The sequence below is a fragment of the Pristiophorus japonicus genome, chromosome 9 (genome assembly GCF_044704955.1).
Source record: "Pristiophorus japonicus isolate sPriJap1 chromosome 9, sPriJap1.hap1, whole genome shotgun sequence".
Lineage (NCBI taxonomy): Eukaryota > Metazoa > Chordata > Chondrichthyes > Pristiophoridae > Pristiophorus > Pristiophorus japonicus.
Genome location: NC_091985.1, coordinates 165,573,985 through 165,599,477, shown reverse-complemented (window position 1 = coordinate 165,599,477; position 25,493 = coordinate 165,573,985). Strand labels below are relative to the sequence as shown.

At 44.5% G+C, this 25,493-nt stretch overlaps 2 protein-coding genes across 3 annotated transcripts in view; one reads left to right on the top strand and one right to left on the bottom strand.

Annotated features, from left to right (window-relative positions):
* The window catches only part of abhd12 (abhydrolase domain containing 12, lysophospholipase), a 182,851-nt gene extending 166,787 nt beyond the window's left edge, over nt 1–16,064 (top strand). For both annotated transcript variants that reach the window (XM_070890049.1, XM_070890050.1), the window contains 3 exons: nt 5,519–5,597; nt 7,263–7,384; nt 9,672–16,064. In XM_070890049.1, the coding sequence (XP_070746150.1) occupies nt 5,519–5,597; nt 7,263–7,384; nt 9,672–9,705 (235 nt within the window). In that variant the 3' untranslated portion in view covers nt 9,706–16,064. The remainder of the gene's footprint in view (nt 1–5,518; nt 5,598–7,262; nt 7,385–9,671) is intronic.
* Nucleotides 16,065–21,922: 5,858 nt separating this feature from the next.
* LOC139273962 (glycogen phosphorylase, brain form-like) overlaps nt 21,923–25,493 on the bottom strand; it is a 118,648-nt gene continuing 115,077 nt past the window's right edge. The window contains exon 19 of the mRNA XM_070891035.1: nt 21,923–22,686. Coding sequence (XP_070747136.1) covers nt 22,534–22,686 — 153 coding nt within the window. The 3' untranslated portion in view covers nt 21,923–22,533. The remainder of the gene's footprint in view (nt 22,687–25,493) is intronic.

Here is a 25,493-nt window from a genome sequence, read left to right as displayed (position 1 = left end):
GACCATTCGGCCCATTGTGTCTGTGCCAGCTGAAAAAGAGCCATCCAGCCTAATCTCACTTTCGAGCTCTTGGTCCGTAGCCCTGTAGGTTACAGCACTTCAAGTGCATAGCCAAGTACTTTTAAAATGCGATTAGAGTTTCTGCCTCTACCACCCTTTCAGTGAGTTCCAGGCCCCCACCACCCTCTGGGTGAAAAGAGTTCTCCACAACTCCCCTTGAATGCTTCTGTCAATGACTTTAAATCTATGTCCACTGGTTATTGAAATCTGTCCTTCCTAGCCACTTTATCTGGACTCCTCATAATATACACCTCAATCAAGTCTCCCCTCAGCCTCCTCCACCCCAAAGAAAACAACCCCAGCCGATCGAATCTTTCCTCAAAGCTAAAATACTCCAGTCCTGACAACATCCTCCTAAATCTCCTCTGTACACTTTCTAGTGCAATGACATCTTACCTGTAATGTGGTGACCAGAACTGTACACACTACTCTAGTTGTGGCCTAACTAGTGTTTTATGGAGTTCAAACATAACCACCCTGCTCTTATATTCTATGCCTCGGCTAATAAAGGAAAGCTTCTCGTAAGCCCCCTTAAGCACCTTATCTATCTGTCCTGCTACCTTCAGGAATTTGTGGACATACACTCCAGTGTCCCTCTGTTCCTCTATACATCAGTGTCCTATCATTTAATGTGTATTCCCTTGCCTCGTTAGACCTCCCCAAATGCATCACCACTTCTCCGGATTGAATTCCATTTGCCACAGTTCTGCCCACCTGACTAGTACATTGCTATCTTCCTGCGGCCTACAACTTTCATCCACACTATCAACCACACAGCCGATTTTTGTATCATTTGAAAACTTCTTAATCATGCCCCCTACATTGAAGTCTCAATCATTGATATATACAACAAAAAGCAATGGACTTAGTACTGATCCCTACGGAACCCAACTGGAAACAGCCTTCCAGCCACAAATACAACCGTTGACCATTACCCTTTGCTTCCCGCCACTGAGCCAATTTTGTATTCAACTTGTCACTTTCCCTTGGATCCTGTGGGCTTCTACTTTTCTGATCAGTCTGCCACGTGGGACCTTGTCAAAAGCCTTGCAAAATCCATAGACTACATCAAATGCATGACCCTCATCGATCCTCCTTGTTACCTCAAAAAAGCATAGAAGGCTATTATAGTCCAGATGCCAAATCGACCAATTTCAAAACCAGTTTGTTCGCAAATAAGACCGCATGTTTCAAAGAACTGGATCGGGCACGATGGGCCAAATGGCCTCCTTCAATGCTGCAAGATTCTAATCTCTGAAAGGCAGCACCTCCAACAATGCAGTGCTCCCGCAGCACTACCTTTAAATGTCAGCCAAGATAATCTGCTCAAGGTCTAGCCTGCGGTAACCGAGCGTTCCCCCGGCACTTGTGATGCCCAGCACATCCACGCGGTGCGGACATGCCGTGTCACGCTTATGCCCCACAATGTCCCTCCCCTTTTAAACGGGAGAGCCGCTGCAAACTCTGCAGCCTCTCCGTGTGGTCAACCATGAATGGAGAGCGGGCATCAGGATGTCCCCAGGCTCAACATTTTTTAACTGGGTCTTGTCCTAAAACCTTTCTGTCAGTCCTTCCACCATGATAGACCAGCAATAGATAATCATCTAATACTAATTCAAATCTCAATCTTTATTTGTTGGGTCTGACTGGATATGGTCAGACGGCACGGTAAGATAATTGCTGCCCCTACACAGGTGGTCTTTACTGCAGTTTTCATTGTTTAAGACAGCTTGTCTCAGTTGATTTCAGAATAGTCTCTAAATCAGAAGGTTGTAAGTCAAAGCCAGAATCTAGGGGCCGAAATTGCCCCTTAGCGCAGGGCCAGTTAGCGCTGACGGCCAGTGCTAACGGAGCCCTAATGAGTTAGCGCACAGATAGTGTGGCCACATCGACCCACACAGAAATACCCCCAGGGCTCCGCCGGTGAAAAGTGGTTTGTGCCGTGATTAGTGCACCGGCATGGCACACGCACGGCGCTTACATCATCACCGTGCACGCCGACCCCTTATCGCCCCGTGCCGACCCCTTTGCGCCCCTCGGGGGAAATTGTCCTGCGGGATGACGAGGGGCGATGCCACCGATAGCTTTTCGGGACAAGAAGTTGTGGTGGCTGGTGCACCTTGGTCGTCCTTAAAGGGGAGGCGGTAGCATGGCGGCTGCCACCTGTTTTCTGTCGGCCGACTTTACAGTCGCTCCGACGATTGTGGCCGCTGGTGTGACTGGGCCGCCAACATGCAGACTGGCAACCCCTCTTGGGTGCCAGGCCGCTGGCTCAGCCAACATCCTCCCTGGTGGTCCAGTGGGTGCCACTAAAGAGGCTGCAGAGCTCGCAGCGGCTCTCCCGTTTAAAAGAAGGGGAGGGACATTGTGAGGCATAAGTGTGACACGGCATGTTCGCACCGCGCTGATGTGCTGAGCCTCGCAAGTGCCGGGGGAACGCTCGGTTACCGCAGGCTAGACCTTGAGCTGATTATCTTGGCTGACATTTAAAAGTAATGCTGAGGGAGCACTGCATTGTTGGAGGTGCCGCCTTTCATAGATTAGAATCTTCCAGCATAGAAGGAGGCCATTTGGTCCATCGCACCCGATCCAGTTCTTTGAAACATGCTGTCTTATTTGCGAGCAAACTCAGAACATAGGGGTAGAGTTTCCGCTGTGGGCACACTCGGCAATTCCGGTGCACATTTTGCCGATTTTGTAAAGTGTTTTTCTCCCCCACCCAGAGTTTCCGCTCACTCATTTGCATATAACCTTTAGCTCAAAATCTGCCATGAGCCAGCGCAATCGGGCAATGTTTTAAAACTTCATTTAAAAAAAAAAAAAATTTGCTTTTTAAAAAAAAAAATTATTCCTTGGTATATTTAAGTGGTAGCTTGGTGAAGTTTGATCACTACAGCTAAAAATGGGTTTATCACAAAAAGTAATCACTTCACACCAGTGTCAATCCACTACCTGTGAGTAACTCGATTTTAAATGACTGAAATTGACTTTTTAAAAAATATACAAAAGCTGTTTTCTAGTCAGACTGGGGTACAGTAGTGAGTTCCTTAGTAAATTTGTAAAAAAAAATCTTTCAAAACCTTTCAAAACATACCTATTAATGACTTTAGTAGGGAACAGGGAAATGACACAAACTTTGAACAAATATTTTGTATCAGTCTTCACAGTAGAAGACACTTAAAAATATTTCAGTAGTGGATAATCAAGGGATATAGGGAGGGAGGAACTTAATACAATCACTATCACTTGGTAAAATAATGGGACTAAAGGTGGATAAGTCCCCTTGTCCTGATGGCTTGCATCCTAGGGTATTAAAAGAAGTGGCTGCAGAGATAGTGGATGCATTGGTTGTAATCTACCAAAATTCCATGGATTCTGGGGAAATCCCAGTGGATTGGAAAACCGCAAATGTAACGCCCCTATTTAAAAAAAAAAAAAGGAGGGCAACAGAAAGCAGGAAACTATAGACTAGTTAGCCTAACATCTGTTGTTGGTAAAATCCATTATTAAGGAAGCAGTAATAGGACATTTGGAAAAGCATAATTCAGTCAAGCAGAGTCAACATGATTTTATGAAAGGGAAATCATGTTTGATAAATTTGCTGGAGTTCTTTGAGAATGTAACGAGCAGGGTGGATAAGGGGGAACCAGTGGATGTGGTGTATTTGGATTTCCAGAAGGCATTCGATAAGGTGCCACATAAAAGGCTACTGCACAAGATAAAAGTTCACGGGGTTGGGGGCAATATATTAGCATGGATAGAGGATTGGCTAACTAACAGAAAACAGAGGGTCAGGATAAATGGTTCATTTTCCAGTTGGCAGTGACTAGTGGGGTGCGGCAGGGATCGGTGCTGGGGCTTCAACTATTTACAATCTATGTTAATGATTTGGATGAAGGGACCGAGTGTAATGTAGCCAAGTTTGCTGCTGATACAAAGACACAAAAAATCTGCAAAGGGATATAGTCACGCTACGTGAGTGGGTAAAAATTTGGCAGATGGAGTATAATGTGGGAAAATGTGAGGTTATTCACTTTGGCAGAAAAAAATAGAAAAGCAAATTATAATTTAAATGGAGAAAAATTGCAAAGTGCTGCAGTACAGAGGGACCTGGGAGTACGTGTGCATGAAACACAAAAAGTTAGTATGCAGGTACAGCAAGTAATCAGGAAGGCAAATGGAATGTTGGCCTTTATTTCAAGGGGAATGGAGTATAAAAGCAGAGAAGTCCTGCTACAACTGTACAGGGTATTGGTGAGGCCACACCTGGAGTACTGCGTACAGTTTTGGTCTCCATATTTAAGGAAGGATATACTTGCATTAGAGGCTGTTCAGAGAAGGTTCACTAGGTTGATTCCCGAGATGAGGGTGTTGACTTATGAAGTTGGGTCTGTACTCATTGGAGTTCAGAAGGATGAGAGGTGATCTTATCGAAACGTGTAAGATAATGAGGGGCCTCGACTAGGTGGATGCAGAGAGGATATTTCCACTCGTAAGGGAAACTAGAACTAAGGGGCATAGTCTCAGAATAAGGGGCTGCCCATTTAAAACTGAGATAAGGAGGAATTTCTTCTGAGGGTTGTAAATCTATGGAATTCTCTGCCCCAGAGAGCTGTGGAGGCTGGGTCATTGAATATATTTAAGGTGGAGATAGACAGATTTTTGAGCAATAAGGGAGTAAAGGGTTATGGGGAGCGGGCAGGGAAGTGGAGCTCAGTCCATGATCAGATCAGCCATGATCTTATTAAATGGCGGAGCAGGCTCAAGGGGCCAAATGGCCTACTCCTATTTCTTATATTTGTGCCCAAAATTTCCAGCTCAAGTTTTGGAGCCTCCTCGAAGGCCTGCAAACGAGCGTGACTAGTGGAAACTCACCATGGTGATTAATTCACTCTGGGGGTGTGACCAGTTTTGTGGACGGGGCCCGCTTCTCGCGCAGTTTTTTTAAAACTAGCGGAAACTGAAGTTGTGCTGAATGCAACTTGTTTAAAATTCCACAAACTCTTGCACTGGTTGCGCTGCTATCAGGCGAATTGTGGCAATAGTGCAGCACAATCGAGCAGAAACTCCAAGCCATAGTCAGTAAATAGATATTGTCTGGATTGGGGCAATTTCAACCCACAATAGGGGCTAGATACATTTCATTCACAGCACCTTAAACAAGTCTCTAACGGCCTTTTTCCCCTCAGCCAGCTTGTTAACAGAAAGTCTCCTCGTGATACATCATCTCGTAACTGGAATCAAGACAACTCCCTTCAAGCAAAACATGCTGACCTTGAATGAAGGTGTCACCTCCATTTTGAGTGTGGTGTTTAAAGCTGCTATTTAAATCCAAGCAAAAACAAGGGCAAACCATGAACAAAACTGTTGTTTCTCTCACTCCCATGAGTGCTTGTGTTTTTTGTGCCTGTTTTGCTCGATTGTGTGTTAACTGCCTTTCTCCATTGTTTTTCTCCAGTGTGCAGCATATCACCTGTCCGTTGATGATTCTCCATGCGGAAGATGATGCCGTCATCCCCTTTCACCTGGGAAGAAAGGTACGCTACGCCCTGCATGATCCAAACTTTGTGCTTGAATGCAATCGACTGTTTTGCAAACGCAGAAGATCAAATTCGTTTTTCTCGTGATTCTTTCGTAACATTAGTAATGTTCATTGAAAATGTTACTTTGAAATTGGTAGATGCCCTGGGAGCTTATTTATGCGCTTGGAGCCTGGTTTCTCAGCCGTAATTCAGTTGGTAGCACACTCACTTGAGTCAGTAGGTCGTGGGTTCAAGTTCCACTCCAGAGACTTGAGCACATCATTCAGGCAGGACACTTCCAGTGCCAGTACTGAGGGGGTGCTGCACTGTCGGAGGTGCCATCTTCCGGATGAGATGTTAAACTGAAGCCCCATCTGTCCTCTCTGGTGGACATAAAAGATCCCATGCCACTAACTATTTGAAGAAGAGCAGTGGAGTTCTCCCTGGTGTCCTGGCCAATATTTATCCCTCAACCAACATCACTTAAAACAGATTACAAAAGCAAAATATTGCGGATGCTGGAAATCTGAAAAAAAAAACAGAAAATGCTGGAAATACTCAGTCAATGACCTTTCATTAGAACTGGTTACCTGGTCATTGCCACATTGCTGTTTGTGGGGCCTTGCTATGCGAAAATTGGCTGCCACATTTCCTACATTTACCATAGTGACCACACTTCAAAAATACTTAATTGGCCGTAATGCACTTTGGGAGGTCGTGAAATGCTGCATGTAAATACATGTTCTAAACATAAATTCTTCATTACAATCAATTAAGGCAAGTTAATTAAGTTATTACTTGCAGTTACATACCTGCTGCTAATCAGATTCTCAGTGAAAATTCCAAAAGGAAATACAAAGATAAACATTTAAAAATAAAATTACTCACCATTTGAACCATTGAAAAAGTTTCCTCTGAGATTGCAGTCACATGAGCTGGAGGCAGCTGCAGTTATTTTTAGTTCATCCTCATCTGGAAAGGCTCATCCACTGGGACTAGTCGGAGTACATTCTGTAATCAGACTGTCCAGAGTATTTGAATTGCCTGGATGCACTGATCTTCAGTGATTTCTATGTAACTTATCCAATTAGCTAATTATTATGGAATGGAGCAACAAAACTCTCAGCCAATTGCGATGGCTTAACAGAGGTTTGACTTCCCTTTCCTGACCGTGCTCCCAATCCCCATTGCAGGAAAACTCGAGTAACAGCTAGGGTTGCCATTGCCAAGCCTCCGGGATTGGCCTGGAGGCTCCAGGGATTTGAGATTAATTTCCAGGACACTGCAGCGAGCAACCCTGGAGAAAAGACATTGGGTGTTTTTTTTTTAAGTTTTAATTTTCTTTGAACATTTTTGTTTATTAGTTATAAATATATTGGGAGATGGGAAAAATGGCTGTTTGACGGTCTAGAATCATCCAATTGGGAATGAAGTGGCTGGGGGTGGGAGGCGAGTAGGGAAATCTGATCTCCATATAAGACACTGGGATGAGTTTTATTATCACAGTGTTATGAGCTGACTTTCACTCTGGTACAACCTTCACTCAGCATCCTCAACACACCACTTGTGCGGGCCCTGGCCTGGGGAATGGGCCGCCTTCGAGAAATGACACAAACCCTGGAAAGTGATGACCTTTCTCAGTTACATCGACCTTTAAAACTTTGTTTTCTTTCCCTGCAGCTTTATGACATTGTTGCATCCTCACAGAGTAGTAGAAAAATGCAGTTTATTCCCTTCCATAAAGACCTTGGCTACAGGCACAAGTACATATACAAGAGCCCACAGCTTCCTCAGATATTAAGGTAAATCTACTCTTGTTTTTTAATGATAATGTGCTCTCACTGTTGCACTTCTGTCTGTCCCAGTGTAGTTACTACATGTTCTGCTCGTTAGGTAAGGATATCAAGGGATGTGGAGCTAAAGCAGGTAAATGTTGAGGTACAGATCAGCCATGATCCAGTTGAATGGCAGAGCAGGCTCAAACAGCTGAATGGCCTACTCCTGAATCCTCAAGTGACTTCTCCTGTGCCTACAAGGTCACCTCTGCAGGATCCCATCCACGGTCCCCATTCTATTCATTGTGCACCAGCCCAAGCTAGCTTCCTACCTGGATGGGAGTGTGCAGCAATCACAATCTTCTCGTGGCCCCTGGCCTCAAAATGTTTGAAATGGTTGGAATCTGCACAAAAGAAAATCATTGAAGCCACCAACGCCAGTCCCAATATTCTCGAGTTCAGGAGTCCAGCTCCAATTCTCTTTACTTCAGCAGTACTGTGGCCCATACAACAGGAGAGAAGAGAGAGAGGGACAAATTGGAAGAGGGGGAGGAAGAGAGTGTGAGAGATCTGTTTTGGATTGAAAGTGAGAGGAGCAAGACCCTCCTGAAGGACAGAGACCATTTTAGGAAGCATACCAGGAGACATCCTGCTTAAGGAGATGGAAAGAGAGGTTGAGACCATGTTTAGGGAGAGAGAAAGAAAGACTGTTGAATGGATTGGGTGGGTGAGAAAAGGGAGCTATCAATATCCTATTGTGAGGGGGGGCTGGCAAATACCCTATTGTGGGGGAGGGGGAGGGGCTAGCAATACCCCATTGTGGGGAGCGAGGGGCTAGCAATACCCCATTGTGTGGGGGGGGAGGGGCTAGCAATACCCCATTGTGTGGGGGGGAGGGGCTAGCAATACCCCATTGTGTGGGGGGGGAGGGGCTAGCAATACCCCATTGTGTGTGGGGGAGGGGCTAGCAATACCCCATTGTGTGTGGGGGGGAGGGGCTAGCAATACCCCATTGTGTGTGGGGGAGGGGCTAGCAATACCCCATTGTGTGTGGGGGGAGGGGCTAGCAATACCCCATTGTGTGTGGGGGGGAGGGGCTAGCAATGCCCCATTGTGTGTGGGGGAGAGGGGCTAGCAATACCCCATTGTGTGTGGGGGGAGGGGCTAGCAATACCCCATTGTGGGGGGGGAGGGGCTAGCAATACCCCATTGTGGGGGGGAGGGGCTAGCAATACCCCATTGGGGGGGAAGGGCTAGCAATACCCTATTGTGGGGGGAGGGGCTAGAAATACCCCATTGTGTGGGGGGGAGGGGCTAGCAATACCCCATTGTGGGGGGGAGGGGCTAGCAATACCCCATTGGGGGGTAGGGGCTAGCAACACCCTATTGTGGGGGGGAGGGGCTAGCAATACCCCATTGTGGGGGGGGGTGGGGGCTAGCAATACCCCATTGTGGGGGGGAGGGGCTAGCAATATCCCATTGTGGGGGGGGAGGGGCTAGCAATACCCCATTGTGGGGGGGAGGGGCTAGCAATACCCCATTGGGGGGGAGGGGCTAGCAATACCCCATTGTGGGGGGAAGGGGCTAGCAATACCCCATTGTGGGGGGAGGGGCTAGCAATACCTTATTGTGGGGGGAAGGGGCTAGCAATACCCCATTATGGGGGAGGGGCTAGCAATACCCCATTGTGGGGGGGGAGGGACTAGCAATACCCCATTGTGGGGGGGGAGGGGCTAGAAATACCCCATTGTGGGGGGGAGGGGCTAACAATACCCCATTGTGGGGGGGAGGGGCTAGCAATACCCCATTGTGGGGGGGGAGGGGCTAGCAATACCCCATTGTGGGGGGGGAGGGGCTAGCAATACCCCATTGGGGGGGGAGGGGCTAGCAATACCCCATTGTGGGGGGGGAGGGTCTAGCAATACCCCATTGTGGGGGGGAGGGACTAGCAATACCCCATTGTGGGGGGGGAGGGGCTAGCAATACCCCATTGTGGGGGGGGAGGGGCTAGCAATACCCCATTGTGGGGGGGAGGGGCTAGCAATACCTTATTGTGGGAGGAGGGGCTAGCAATACCCCATTGTGGGGGAGGGGCTAGCAATACCCTATTGTGGGGGGGAGGGGAGTAACCTGTTGAGAGAGGAGGAGGAGATATGCTGATGAGGGGGGGGGCGACAATTCTTTCTTTCCAAGGTTGTTGGGGCTTCGGGGGCTTGTTATAAAACCGCTTAGCCATGAGTCATGCCACAGAAGATCCACTGATAATAGAAATGTGTGTGAGCTGTTGTAAATCCCTCTTGTTTTCTTGGCCCAGGGAGTTCTTAGATGACCCAAACTCTCATCAGTAATGAGGTGGACCACAGCAAACCCGGTACATCTTCAGAGCCGCATGAAGACTTCCGTTTATGTCAAGCGACCTGCATGACTTCTGTTGATTTGCATTCCACAAACCTATTTCATTTCAAGACAAAATGAAGATGATGCTTCTTGGAAAAGTTTTTGTTGCGCGCGAGCAGGCTGTCACGGCACAGCTGAAGAGCAAAATGAAGGACATTCATTGATATTTGAGAGTCTTGTTTTTGCTTCAAAGAAATGAAGGCATACATTTTTTTTTCATGATCATGATGATGGAATTCTTACATAGGGTGAAATATAGTTAAGTTTCCAGAGTGCAAAAATAAATTAAGGATGATCAGGGTAATTTCAAAGTCTGATTCTCAATCAGCATACTCCATCTGTTGCTTCCAAATCACGGGATTTATTTCCAACTGCAGCACTTTTATTTTTCAGAGTTGAGACCTGTAGTGTTGCATGCCTTCTCAGTTCTATTGTGCTGGGCGAAGGTTTTATGATGAAATGTTGCTCATGAGATACCTTAATAACCTTCCAGCAATTCAGTTTGGTGCAAAGATAATTGAAGGTTTGAACCTTAAGGCCGAGGTCAGGTGAGCCTGTCTCGGTATACTAACATCAAAGTATTCAAGTAGACAATGTCATATGTAAACGATGGCATCATAATTTGTTTTTCTTCCTATTTCATGCCCATTGTTTGCCTCTTGCTATTGCACTGCCCCAGTTCAGCTAGAATGTGGTGGGGTGCAGGGGCTGCTGTAGCCACAGCCACTTTATACTGTTCTGTATTAGGTGATCTTTGTGGGCAGAATCGATCTCCTTGTTCCTCTGTAGAAGCTCCATACAGCATCAGTCCCTGTGTCTGGGACTCACCAGGCTTTGATAGTCATGCTGATGGGAGAGTAGGGTGAGGCAGGTTTCAATCCAGTCTATATCGATCAGATGAAGGTTATTGTTTACATGCTAGATGTAACTGTCCTGACTCGTCCCAGTTCCTCGTGGGTCTGAGCCCTACAGCACCTAATGGGCAAACTGGCTCTGGGAGGTGCTAATGATGCCTGGTGTGGGAAAGATCCATCCATTGGCGATCTGTTGAGGTTGGAGTACTTTGTACTGTACCTGTGCTATACCTGACCCAGGAGACCTTGATGCTGACATTTGGTGATACAATTGACCAAACTGTTCAAGTCCCCATCATTTTGATGAGCACAAAATTCACCCAATTTTTCTTAAGTTCCAAGGTAAATATTTAAAACCAAATGAAATGTTGACCCGTCCTTGCATCGATTATACCACCACAAGGCTATCAGGTACCCTCATAAATCCAGGTAGTTTGAGAAAGATTTCCACTGTCATGCAGGCTTTGTAAACAAACAGTGGGTGTTAGTGCGATCACCGGAATAAGCCAAAACAATTGCAACTAACTGTCCTGCTTATTACTTGTATTGTGAACTATTATCACAGTGTTGCATATGCACTACTAGTTCACTGGGCAACTCTATAGCTGTAACGATACTTGTGTGGGATATGTGTTAAATTACTGGTTGGCTTCTGGGATAGACAGCATTCTATTAATCCTGAAATAAAATCAGTTGCTGTAAAATATGTACTGAACAAAATATATACACCAATGTAAATAGTAGTACAGCATTCATTATTAAAAAGGGCAAAACTGTTATTAACACAATGCATTGTTACAGTGAAGATTAAAATGATTAGAAACGATAGCCTAGTTTGCAGTCAGTAAGGGAAAGCAGACTCCTTGTGTAGATGCATAGTACAACTTATTTATTGAAACATTTACAAAAGTGTCCAAAATAGCTCAAATATAGCCTGAGCTCGGAATAAAATTAAAACTTGAAAAGGCTGGAAAGCTGGAGTGAAAATAGCAAATGCTGGAAAGACACGGCAGAGCTGCCAGTATGAGAGGGGAAAGACGTTAATGTGTTGTGAGGATATCATTTCCGGAATTTTTAATGAAAATCACATTGACCCATTTCAGCAGTTGAAGAGGTTTTCCTGTTCCTCAGGAGAAGGATAGTATACCTCCATTAGCAGAAGCAAGCGTGCTATTGCTTCTAGAAGAACATTTAGTCAGTCCCTTTGGCTAGTTTAAGTTTACATAGAATCTACAGCAGAGACCAGGCCATTTGACCCAACAGATCTGTGCCAGTGTTTATGCTCCACACGAGCCTCCTCCTATCTTACTTCATCTCATCCTATCAAAACATTTTTCTCCCTCATGTACTTGTGTAGCTTCACTTTGATTGTGTAAGGATGCCCAGCAAGGGCTTGTAACCCTTGTCTGTCACTATCTCTCAAGAAATGAAAAGAAAGACTTGCCTTTATATTGCGCCTTATCGGCCTCGGGATGCTCCAAAGCGTTTTATAGCCAATTAAAAGCTTTTGAAGTGTAGTCACTGTTGTAATGGAGGAAATGCAGCAGCCAATTGGCACACAGCAAAGACCCACAAACTGCAGTGACATAAAGACCAGATAATCTGTTTTTTAAAAAAAAGTGATGTTGGTTGAGGGATAAATATTGGCCAGCAAACCAAGGAGAACTCCACTGCTCTTCAAGCTCAACTATAGAGGCTTCAGCACATAATCCAGGCGGACATTCCAGTTCAGTACTGAGGGAGTGCTGCACTGTCGAATGAGACGTTAAACCGCGGCCCCATCTTCCCTCTCGGGTGGACATAAGATCCCACAGCATTATTTCAAAGAAGAACTGTGGAGTTCTCCCGGTGTCCTGGCTAATATTTATCCCTCGACCAACACCTACAAATCACACGACCTCATCATTTATCTCATCGCTGTGTGTGGGAGCTTTGCCTACAAAACAGTGACTACACTTCAAAACCGATTCACTGGCTGCAAAAACCTGTGGGATGTCCTTCTGGCATGAATGGAGCTATACATTTGCAAGTTCCTACCTTCCAACTGCTTTAGCCAGCAACTAGGAGGCATGCCAATGTAATCTTCCTTTCTTCTATCTCCCCTCGGTCCCTTTCTCAACACCCACTCATTGAGAAGCTGCTGTTTGCATGGGGATTGAATCTGCACTCCCTCCGTTCCCAAGGCATAGTGCGTTACTGGTCCTATGTGCTGTGCTGGTTGGTTATTTATTGTTCTTGTAATTCTGTAATAGTGTAAAGGCATTAACAATCTCATGCCTGAACTGTTAACTAATGAATAACAATTTTAGCAAAAGAGCTATAGTGACTTCTAAAAGGACAAAAATAATTCACTGGTTCATATTGGTAAGCATTGAGTTTTATGTTGAAATAAATGAAGTTGTAGAATTTTTGAGGCATTAAAATATTCAGAATCGATCGAAGTTTTTTAATCCTTTTCATAATCATACAGCACAGGAGGCTGTCATTGGGCACATCATTACTGTGCTGGCTCTGTGAAAGAGCTATCCAATTAGTCCCACTCCCCTGCTCTTTCCCCATAACCCTACAGTTTTCTCTCTTTTATCCACTTGCCTTTTGAAAGTTAATATTGACCCAGTGTTTTTACTCCAAAACAATGTGAACCTCTTTCAGTGCTCGGTATCTGGTTGATCTTTTTGTTCCTCTCTCCTCCCCACCAATCAATTGGAACTTGGTTCCCTATCTCGCCTCGAGTTTGAAGGTTGTTGGTTCAAACTCCACACAGGATTTTGGAGCACGTGATCTAGGCTGACACTCCAGTGCAGCAGGGAGGGAGTACTGCATTGTTGGAGGTGCCCTTCTTTAGATGAGATGTTTAAAAACTAAGGTCAATTCTGCCTCTTCAGAGATTTCAAGTAAACATACAAGATCTCATAGCATTCTTCGAAGAAGAGCAGAGAATTTTCCTAGGCCTTGGCCAACATTTATCCGTCAAAACACCACCACAAAAATCAGACTGACTGGTCGTACATGTCATTGCTGTCAGTAGGATCTTGCTGTGTGCAAAATAACTGCTTTCTTTCAAATGCTTCATATCAATGAATTACTTTAGATATTTTGGAGAGATATGACAAATTATTGCTTATTCTGTAATAAGTACCACTGGTCACAGAGTTGCCTCAAATTATTTCATTGTTAAACTTGCAATAAGAGTTTGTAACATTACATCTGCACTATACGTGGCTGGGTGTGTGTGTGTGTGTGTGTGTCCATCCATACCGACACTTGGTATCTGCACTGAAGCTCAAACATGGGGTCCAGGCTGAATTAAAACCCACATGTTCAAATTAAAACTCCTTGTCTTGTTCTCCACAAGTGCAGATTAGTCACAAATTAAACATTTGAGTTTTACTCTTGATAAAGCATTCTAAACCCTGCATTTTATTCAGCCTCTGATATCCCCTCTGTGTTTTGGAAAACTGCTTTATTAATGTAGAGGATTGCCTATCCAATTTGTTGAAGCAGGCAGCCAGTTCATTTGAGCGTAGAGTGTGGCAATAATAATCTACATAATATTTTGTTTATTGGCTACTTGTACTCTTTTTTTTTAAACAAAAAAAGCACATTTCTACTTCAATATATGAGCCACATCAGCGACCAGGGATGACTTTAAATAATCAAGAAATTCGATAATTAGAAGTTATTAATTCAAAGGTTTGAATGCTTCAGGGTAGTCACTGAGCTATAAAGAAAAGTTACACAATGTGCCAGCTTAGGTTTTAAAGATGAGTAACTAGAATTGTGGCTCCTAGAAACTTGTCTTCCAAACACTTCAAATCTTTTCCTGAGGTGTGTAGAAGTGGCCCTGAAGGAGATCATTTTGCATGTAGACTGACACCAGACCACTTGGAGAAGTACTTCTGGCCCTCTTCATTCGACCCCCTCATGTTTCACGAACAGCACAGAACAAGGAACTATTCCAACACTTTATCTACTTACAGCATTTAGCACAGATGTTAGTTCTCCAACCACTCGGGTTTAGCATGGACTACAACTGTATTGTAAACATTTCCGCATTGGAATTCTAAATCAAAACTAGACTTAACTAAGATCAGTATTGTTACGTATTTCATGGAGGTGAAAAATAATTGTGTAAAGAACATTTCCTTCCATGATGTGTTCAGTACCACCATTGCTAAATGTAGCTTATTCTGCATTGTTCCAGCATGGTTATATATCCGTGTTTTCACAGTAAAAGCTATAACACAGTCTCGGCCCATTTGGCAGTTAATCAGTATCTTATTTTACCGCGCTGGGTCAAAATTCTGAGACATCTGCCCTCTTGAGATGAACGTAAAAAATCCTATGGCACTATTCCGAAGAGCAGGGGAGTCCTCCCTGGTGTCCTGGCCAATATTTATCCCACAATCAACATCATAATATCTGGTCATTATCACATTGCTGTTTGTGGGAGCTTGCTGTGCGCATGTTGGCTGCCGTGTTTCCCACATAACTGACTACACTCCAAAAGTACTTCATTGGCTGTAAAGCGCTTTAAGACGTCCGTGGGTTGTGAAAGGTGCTATATAAATGAAAATCTTTCGCTCCCTGTCCAACAGCATTGTGGGTGTACCTTCACCACACAGACTGCAGCAGTTCAAGAAGGCTGCCCACCACCACCACATCAATTAGGAAAGGGCAATAAATGTTGACCTTGCCTGCATCCTAGAATGAATTTTTAAAAAACAAGTGGAAAATGCTAGCTGTGATTCAAGAGTTCCCCAATGTCTGTCGAAATACACAAAAGGGCGTGGTGTCTCTTGGTCATTTCTGGAGGTGATCTGATAGAAGTTTTTAGAATTATGAAGGGGGTTCAATAGGGTAAACATAGAGATGTCTCCACTTGTGAGGAAGACCAAAACTGGGGGCTGTAGATATGATTGATAGATTAATAAATCCCCCCAAAAATTCAGGAGAAACATCTTTGCTCGAGAGTGGTGAGAATATAACACTTGGTACCACATGGAGTGGTTGAAGCGAATAGCATAGATCCATTTAAAGGGAAGCTAGATATGTACTGGAGGGAGACAGGAATAGGATGTGGCGATTGGATTAGATGAGTAATGTGGGAGGAGGCTCTTGTGGAGCATAAACACCGGCACAGACCAGTTAGTGAAAATGGCCAGTTTCTGTGCTGCAAATTCTATGTTTCTTTGTTGTCAATGGTGCAGTGAGCTTTGCATACTTCAAAAGATTTCAGTAAGTTTTTTTTGCCACGTGCAGACAAGAGGAAGTGGTTGAAGAGTCCTGTGAACATCAAACATTTCTGCCTCTAGCGACATCTTGTCAATGGCCCGATTGAGGGGTTCAGTTGATCGCGTGATCTTGCACATTTTGTAAGCTGCTGAATTGAGGACTTTGCTTGAACGTTAACTGATTTTACGTACTGTATATTTTTAAATAAATGAAGATCCTGAGTACCTTGAGCTCGCCATTTATTTAGCCTTGGCTGCATTCCTTGTCTCATAGCGTTAGGCATCACCTCACATTGATGAGGGACTGCAGTCGGTGCTGTAAATTCTGGACGCATCATGTGGCTTACAGGATCGTGGAATTATAGGTGTAAGTGAGCCACACCCTTAACTACAATAAGCTCCGGGCCTCCTCCGGCTTCCACATCTGTTCTCCAAACTCTCCTGCCCACAAGACCCGGCTATGCCCCCTCTCTCTCAAACACAAATTATCTCCAATCGCACTTGTGCAGGTGGGCCTCGATATTGGGACCAGATTTTCAAGCACAGCACAAAAGCAAATCATTTGTCTTTTAGAAACATAGAAACTAGGTGCAGGAGTAGGCCATTCGGCCCTTCTAGCCTGCACCGCCATTCAATGAGTTCATGGCTGAACATGCAACTTCAGTACCCCATTCCTGCTTTCTCACCATACCCCTTGATCCCCCTAGTAGTAAGGACTTCATCTAACTCCTTTTTGAATATATTTAGTGAATTGGCCTCAACAACTTTCTGTGGTAGAGAATTCCACAGGTTCACCACTCTCTGGGTGAAGAAATTCCTCCTCATCTCGGTCCTAAATGGCTTCCCCCTTATCCTTAGACTGTGTCCCCTGGTTCTGGACTTCCCCAACATTAGGAACATTCTTCTTGCATCTAACCTGTCTAACCCCATCAGAATTTTAAACGTTTCTATGAGGTCCCCTCTCATTCTTCTGAACTCCAGTGAATACAAGCCCAGTTGATCCAGTCTTTCTTGATAGGTCAGTCCCGCCATCCCGGGAATCAGTCTGGTGAACCTTCGCTGCACTCCCTCAATAGCAAGAATGTCCTTCCTCAGGTTAGGAGACCAAAACTGTACACAATACTCCAGGTGTGGCCTCACCAAGGCCCTGTACAATTGTAGCAACACCTCCCTGCCCTTGTACTCAAATCCCCTCGCTATGAAGGCCAACATGCCATTTGCTTTCTTAACCGCCTGCTGTACCTGCATGCCAACCTTCAATGGCTGATGTACCATTGCTATTTTTAAAAAAAAATTATTTCTCCTGACTGGAACCAGCACTGTATTTTCTGTTTCTTCAAATCCATTTTTAGGGTGAAGTATAAGTCACATTAAAAGGGGAAAGGTTCCTAACCATGGGTTGTCTGATGTGCAATGAGTTGCAAATTTAAAAACTCAAAAAATAAATATGCTGATGTGGGTGTGTTATTTCCTTGGGCCCCCATTGTTTATGCCCATTTTACATTTGGGCGTAGGCTACTGCAATTGAGTTACTTCAATGTAACTTGTAAACTAGGCACAGATTTAGGCTCAAGAGAAACTCCAGGCCGATGGCAGACATGCAAGAAATGCACATTTACATAGAGGAAAAATAAGCATATTTCAGTTCCAGTGAGAAACTAGTGACCAACTGCAGATTGGGTGAGGCTGTCATGGGACTATCTCCATCCTGTCCCACCATAAGGATCACACTAATCACGGTCTTACCGCCTTCTTCCCTTCTCACTTTGGCTCACCAGGAGGTCAAGTTTCACTTGGAGTGTCCATTTAGCAGGCAAGATGCTTCCAAGGCTAATTAACGTGTATGCCTCGCCTCTCGGAAGCGAGCTACTGGCCCTCCTCCAGCAGCTCCCACTGCTGCTGGCGACATCCAGACCGGTCGTTCTGGGCGGTGATTTCAACTGCATCATCGATGCGCCTGGACGATCCAGCAAACTGGGCACCACATCCAAACCCCTGATGGACGCGGTAAAAGATTCCAAGCTGTGTGACGTCTTCACGCACCGCGCAGATACAGCTGGTCGAGACCAGACAGGTCCATTCATTCCAGAATAGACTTCCTGTTTGTGTCCCACACGCTCAAGATCAGATCCACCAATGTCATGCCAGTGTTCTTCTCCGACCACCGCCTCCTACCGGCCAATTGCCTCCCACAGGAAGACTAGAAAGTTGGCAGAGGGATATGGAAGCTGAACATCAAACTGTTGACCCCGGAAAACGTGGAGGAACTCTAGGGATTACAAAGGTTGGAGAACCGTAAAACCCCTCTAATTCCCCGATGCACTGGTGGGAAACAATCAAGACAAACATCAAGAGGTTCTTCCTCCTCTGGAAGACAGAGGGAATTGTCGCAACTCCAGAAGAGTATCCAAACTGCCGTTGATGAGGGTCGATGTCACGGAGGAACTCCAAGAGATAAAAAGCCAGCAAGCCTCGCTCTTTGCCCGAGAGTCCTCCAAAATCATCTTCAACATCCCATTGTCATAGGACCCGATTTGCACATTTAAAAGGGGTCTTCCACCTGAATCAGGCAGGTGTTCAGTCTCCCACCGGAAAGCCCCTGTGAAAGTTCCATTCCATTTGTGCCGGTTTCAGCAAGTCAGAATTGACCTGTGTGTCTTTGGTCTCCTGCACTGCTCCAGACCAGCTTATTATGGCTACAGCAGCATTGTGATCAATGTTGCCACTAATCTCCTTTTGGGTGCACGCTCCCTTTAGCAGGCTGCACGGCCCTTTCAACATTTCTCGCAAGCACATTTGAAAAGCCTTTCCTAGGCTGCACGGCACCTCCAGACAGCCAGTAATCACATTAATTGTGATTATGTTCCTGGATTAATAATCCACAGAATGCAGGATTAAACTCCATTCCACTTTGAGAATTTGAATTCAATGTTCAAAAAAATCTGAAACTAAAAAGGTCTCAGTAAAAAGTGACCATGAAGCTGTCGGATTGTCGAAAAAAAACTGGTTCACTGATGTTCTTTAGGGAAGGAATCTTGCCATCCTCACCCAGTGACTCCTCCCACAGCAACATGGTTGACTCTGAACTACCCTCCTGAAATGCCCTAGCCAGCCCCGCAGTTGTATCAAACCAGTACCAATGGCTCAGTTAGAAGGCCCAGCAACACCTGCTCGGGGCACCCAAGAAATGCTGGCCTCGCTAATGACTCCACATCCTGAGAATGAATTAAACAAAAAAACTTCAGGAACAATGGCTCATATTACTGGGCACGCACAGCCCGGTAATCTGAAGGTGGACTCGGCCTCTTTAGGATCTTAGCTCTCTGACTCTTCTTGCTAGAATCTGTCAGAAGAGACAGAGGGGAGATGAGGAGAAATGTGTTTTTGACGCAGCGAGTTATGATCTAGAACGCACTCCCTGACTGGTGGAAGCAGATTCAATAGTAATTTTCCAAAAGGGAATTGGATTATACATATGCACAGTTACAAGGAAAGAGCAGTGGGATTAACTGGATAGGTCTCTCAAAGTGCATTGTGGTGCTAACAGTAGATGTGCTGTTTTAAGTAAATACACTGATGTTGCTTGCTACTGCTTCAGAGCACTGGATAGGATAGGGCATAATGCATATGGTGCACAATATATTGCTTGGCTCATTGCTGTACTGTGATGGGAATGCCATCTAGTGGCAAATGGGGTGACTGCAGCTAGACAAGGTTTTATTTTGTAACAAATTTATTTTGTAGATGTTCATACTTGGTGATATTTTTGTGTCGAGCTCTGTATTCATCCAATTCAGTTATTAAAGGGTCATAAAGATTCCAGAAGGGCAGTCAGTTTAGTCCTAACTAACATTTGGCACAGGCGTGTCAATTTTTGTATCAATGGGCTAATCCCAGACTCCATCAAGCTCCCACTCCCTTTAAATACTTGCTCCCTGGGTCCTTTGAATGCCCACTCTCTGGTGTCTGTTGCAATCCTGCTCTGTTGAAAATCCTTCATTTTTCTCGTGCTGCTTGCTGTAGTCTCGTCCCTGCTCCAGTACTGCAGAGAGTGACGGAGAAACAAAAACTCTGAATATATAAAAAAAACGACAAATGCAATAGGGAAAAGCGAGAGAGACAAAAGCGAGGAAAAACAAAATGGAGGTGAGGAGCGAGAGAAACAGAGGAGTGAAAGAAACAAGAGAGGGAGAAACAGGAGTGACAGAGGAGAGAAGCAAAGAAGAGAAAAAGAGCCGGAGTGAGAGATGAGAAAAAGAGAGAAACGAGAGAAAAAGAGTGAGTTTTTGCATTTTTTTCAGCATTCAAAATAAATATGCATTTCCTGCTAAATGTTAGAAATGTATTTTTAAGTCAGTGAAAGTGAAGTTGTTGTGCACCAATATCTACATCCTGGAAAACTTAAACACAAATGAAATGTTTCCACCATCCGATTTAAAATGGGTTTGAAAACGTTACTACCAGCTGGCTGTAATCGCTGGATCTTACCAACATTAACAAACCGTTCAGTCCGAGTCTGTGCCGTCGGAGTGAATAGGATGGGGATGGGCGAGGGAGGGAACTTCAATGTGTCCATTACAAACAGGTACTAGCAGAGGATTTGGCAGCAGTTTCTCTGCCTACCCTCTTGGTAAGGGAACGGGGGTCGAAACAAAGAACGAACGACTCTCCAGTGTCACCTGTGGCTCAGTGGATAGTACTCTCGCCTCAGAGTCAGAAGGTTGTGGATTTAAGCCCCACTCCAGTGACTTCAACACTGAAGTCCAGTATTGAGGGAGCCTCCACTGCACAGTCTGGTCATCATCACATTGCTGTTTGTGGGAGCTTGCTGTGTGCAAATTGGCTGCTGTGGTTCCTATATTACGACACTGACTACCCTTCAAAAGTACTTCATTGGCCGTAAAGCGCTTTGGGACGTCCAGAGGTCATGAAAGGTGCTATATAAATGCAAGTCTTTTACTAATATATTATGGAAAAAAAGTTGCGCTCTCTCCCTATTTTTTTTTAAACCATTCTTTAACCATATTTTTAATTTCCCTTTTCTTGCTCCACAGACTTTGGCAATGGTGAACCAGAGGTAGGAATGGCTTAATGTAAACCCAGGAATACTGGTGCAGTGGAAAGATTAATGTTCCCATTCCAATGCACTCAAATCCCACACACCGGTTAACCACATCCAGGTTTGACACAAATATAATTTTAGGAAACTGATAAAATAATGGCTAGAATTTCCATAAAATCCGTCACCACCGGATTGCCACCCAAAAGATCGCTAAGATTCTTAAATTAACGCTGGCGAAAAATTGCACCAAAAAAAATACCGCCCGGTGAGAAAAATGGGTCTTACGCGCAGATTCCCGGCGGAAAACGAGATCCTGGGCAAACTGGGCGGTTCTTAATCAAAATGGGCGCTAATTACGCAAAGTTAGACCGAGGCTGCGGGTTGGGCCTCGGAGGGGGAAAACACCATTTTTTTTTTCTCCAAAAAACAAAATGAAAAAAAATCAATCAGGAAACATTCTCAGGACCCTTTTCAACTTAATCGCTGTAAAATAATTTTAAAATAATTATAAAAACCCTTTAACTTACCCTTTTTTTTTTAAATAAACAGGGCTACTTACCTACCAGCTCCGGCTGCTTTTTGTGGGCGGTTTGTCCGATCTTGCCTACAAGTCACCGCTGAGCCCAAACTTGGGCGGGAGCGTTTCTTTCGACGGTGCACGCTAGCGGTATTTCAAAACCGCCGGCGGAACTCTGAAATGGAGCGGAAATTTTTGCCAGGTGGTTTTCTGCCAAAAACGAGAAAACCGGCAGAAATTGAGTGGAAATTCTAGCCCATAATTGCCTTTAAAAAAAAATCTTCAGATCATCAACAGGGTCCCTTGAAAAAGACAGCACAACGGATTGAGAAGGCATCAATAACTAACGGAGAACATCCAGGTGGTCATTGTTATACCGTCTGTGCCCTCCACTTGCCTCACTAAAGAGGTGACTTTGAACTGCAAAGCCAAGCCAAACGTCCGACAAGTCAATAATAAAGAGAGGCCACGACTTTGAATGAGGGAATCGCCACACGTGTGCCGTGAGAATGTTTTAATTTATTCTTAAATCTTTCAGATTGTTTCCAAGCATTCGTGATGTGACTGCTCGGAACTTCAATAAAGGTTGTCCCAGAACCCATGCACAGGAAGACAGTGTACTGTAAATCCCTGACTACATTACTTGTAATTATAGGCACTACACTCCGAGAACAAACATCAAATTAAACAGTACAGACACTCCACTTAAAGGCATTATTGGATGAAATAGTACAACAGGCTTCAGTTCCAAACCCTGCTCCACCCATTAGACACAAATCAAGATACTGAACGTCTGGTGCAAACAAAAATTCAGACTCAAAGGTTAATCCTTTCTTCGCAAGACAGACAGATTTATAATTCTATTATAGAAATCTGCATTAAAAAAAATTATCTAGCTTTTATGAAACATCATAAAGACAATAAACACCCCTTCACTTAATCACATGTTCCAATAAGGTGCACAGCAAATGTGTTTAATAAAGACAGACTAAAGCAAGGCCATTTCCATGATAAACACTAATCTGATATATGGGCAGAGGCGCTGGGCAGAAACACAATCGGCCTAGAGCGCGCACACTGCCCGTTTTGATAACTGATAGGCACTCAACGTACTAAGCTTTGGGTTCATTTGGGGGAGGAATCTTCACAGCAGAGGGCTCAACCCCCCAGATCTCCCTGGCGTACTGTGCGATGGTTCGATCACTGGAGAACTTGCCAGAGTTGGCGATGTTTTTAATTACTACCTTGGTCCACTTTCTTGGATTCTGTGAACAAAGAACATCATTCATTGATTTGGAACTCATGACCAGAAAAATAAAATTTGGTGAAATACAGAGGGGCAGCGTGACTCAAATTGCGATAGACATGCAACCGAGACATATTATTTATACGCAGATATACGCTCTCCCTGTCGCACACAAACCCACAATTCTGGGTGAACTTCTGAAGCACAGACATTTTCCCAACCCCCGACTTGATGGCCCACAGAACAGTCACTGGAGTCCCAAAGTGATTCGTCGTGTGGAGCCTGTCGACATTTCAATCTGATAATGCACAAGAATTTCCTTCCATTGACTGAATGATCAAGTTCCAAACTTTAGGCAAATGTCAATGTTGAGGAGGCTGGAACTTGCGATTACTCAATGAAATGAGGGATGTGTGCAATAAAGGTACAGCAGTTATCATGGGTGACTTTAATCTACATATTGACTGGGCTAACCAAACTTGGTAGCAATGTGGTAAAGGAGGATTTCTTGGAGTATATAAGGGATGGTTTTCTAGACCAATATGTTGAGGAACCAACTAGAGGGCTGGCCATCCTAGACTGGGTGATGTGTAATGAGAAAGGACTAATTAGCAATCCTATTGTGCGAGACCCCTTGGGGAAGAGTGACCATAATATGGTAGAATTCTTTATTAAGATGGAGAGTGACACAGTTACTAGGGTCCTGAACTTAAGGAAAGGTAACTTCGATGGTACGAGACGCGAATTGGCTAGAATAGACTGGCAAGTGATACTTAAAGGGTTGACAGTGGATAGGCAATGGCAAACATTTAAAGATCACATGGATGAACTTCAACAATTGTACATCCCTGTCTGGAGTAAAAATAAAACAGGGAAGGTGGCTCAACCGTGGCTAACAAGGGAAATTAAGGATAGTGTTAAATCCAAGGAAGAGGCTTATAAATTGCAGAAAAAGCAGCAAACCTGAGGACTGGGAGAATTTTATAATACAGCAGAGGGAGGACAAAGGGGAATAATTAGGAGGGGGAAAATGGAGTGTGAGAGGAAGCTTCCTGGGAACATAAAAACTGACTGCAAAAGCTTCCATAGATATGTGAAGAGAAAAAGATTAGTGAAAACAAACATAGGTCCCTTGCAGTCAGATTCAGGTGAATTTAGAATGGGGAACAAAGAAATGGCGGACCAGTTAAACAAATACTTTAGTTCTGTCTTCACGAAGGAAGACACAAATAACCTTCCGATAATACTAGAGGACCGAAGGTCTAGTGAGAAGGAGGAACTGAAGGAAATCCTTATTAGGCGGGAAATTGTGTTAGGGAAATTGATGGGATTGATGGGATTGAAGGCCGATAAATCCCCGGGGCCTGAAAGTCTGCATCCCAGAGTACTTAAGGAAGTGGCTAGAAATAGTGGATGCATTGGTGATCATTTTCCAACAGTCTATTGACTCTGGATCAGTTCCTATGGACTGGAGGGTAGCTAATGTAACACCATTTTTTAAGAAAGGAGGGAGAGAGTAAACGGTAATTATAGACTGGTTAGCCTGACATCAGTAGTGGGGAAAATGTTGGAATCAATTATTAAAGATGAAATAGCAGCGCATTTGAAAAGCAGTGATGGGATCGGTCCAAGTCAGCATGGATTTATGAAAGGGAAATCCTGCTTGACAAATCTTCTAGAATTTTTTGAAGATGTAACTGGTAGAGTGGACAAGGGAGAACCAGTGGATGTGGTGTATTTGGACTTTCAAAAGGCTTTTGACAATATCCCACACAAGAGATTAGTGTGTAAAATTAAAGCACATGGTATTGAGGGTAATGTACTGACGTGGATAGAGAACTGGTTGGCAGACAGGAAGCAGAGAGTTGGGATAAACGGGTCCTTTTCAGAATGGCAGGCAGTGACTAGTGGGGTGCTGCAGGGCTCAGTGCTGGGACCCCAGCTATTCACAATGTACATCAATGATTTAGATGAAGGAATTGAGTGTAATATTTCCAAGTTTGCAGATGACACTAAGCTGGGTGATGGTGTGAGCTGTGAGGAAGACGCTAAGAGGCTGCAGGGTGACTTCGACAGGTTAGGTGAGTGGGCAAATGCATGGCAGGTGCAGTATAATGTGGATAAATGTGAGGTTATCCACTTTGGTGGCAAAAACACAAAGGCAGAATATTATCTGAATGACGGCAGATTAGGAAAAGGGGAGGTGCAACGAGACCTGGGTGTCATGGTTCATCAGTCATTGAAAGTTGACATGCAGGTACAGCACGCGGTGAAGAAGGCAAATGGTATATTGGCCTTCATAGCTAGGGGATTAGAGTATAGGAATAGGGAGGTCTTACTGCAATTGTACAGGGCCTTAGTGAGGCCTCACCTGGAATAGTGTGTTCAATTTTGGTCTCCTAATCTGAGGAAGGACGTTCTTGCTACTGAGGGAGTGCAGCGAAGGTTCACCAGACTGATTCCCGGGATGGCAGGACTGATATGAGGAGAGACTGGATCGACTGGGCCTGTATTCACCAGAGTTTAGAAGGATGAGAGGAGATCTCATAGAAACGTATAAGATTCTGACGGGACTGGACAGGTTAGATGCAGGAAGAATGTTCCCGATGTTGGGGAAGTCCAGAACCAGGGGATATAGTCTAAGGATAAAGGGTAGGCCATTTAGGACTGAGATGACGAGAAACTTCTTCACTCAGAGTTGTTGACCTGTGGAATTCTCTACCGCAGAGTTGTTGATGCCAGTTCATTGGATATATTCAAGAGGGAGTTAGATATGGCCCTTACGGCTAAAGGGACCAAGGAGTATGGAGAGAAAGCAGGAAAGGG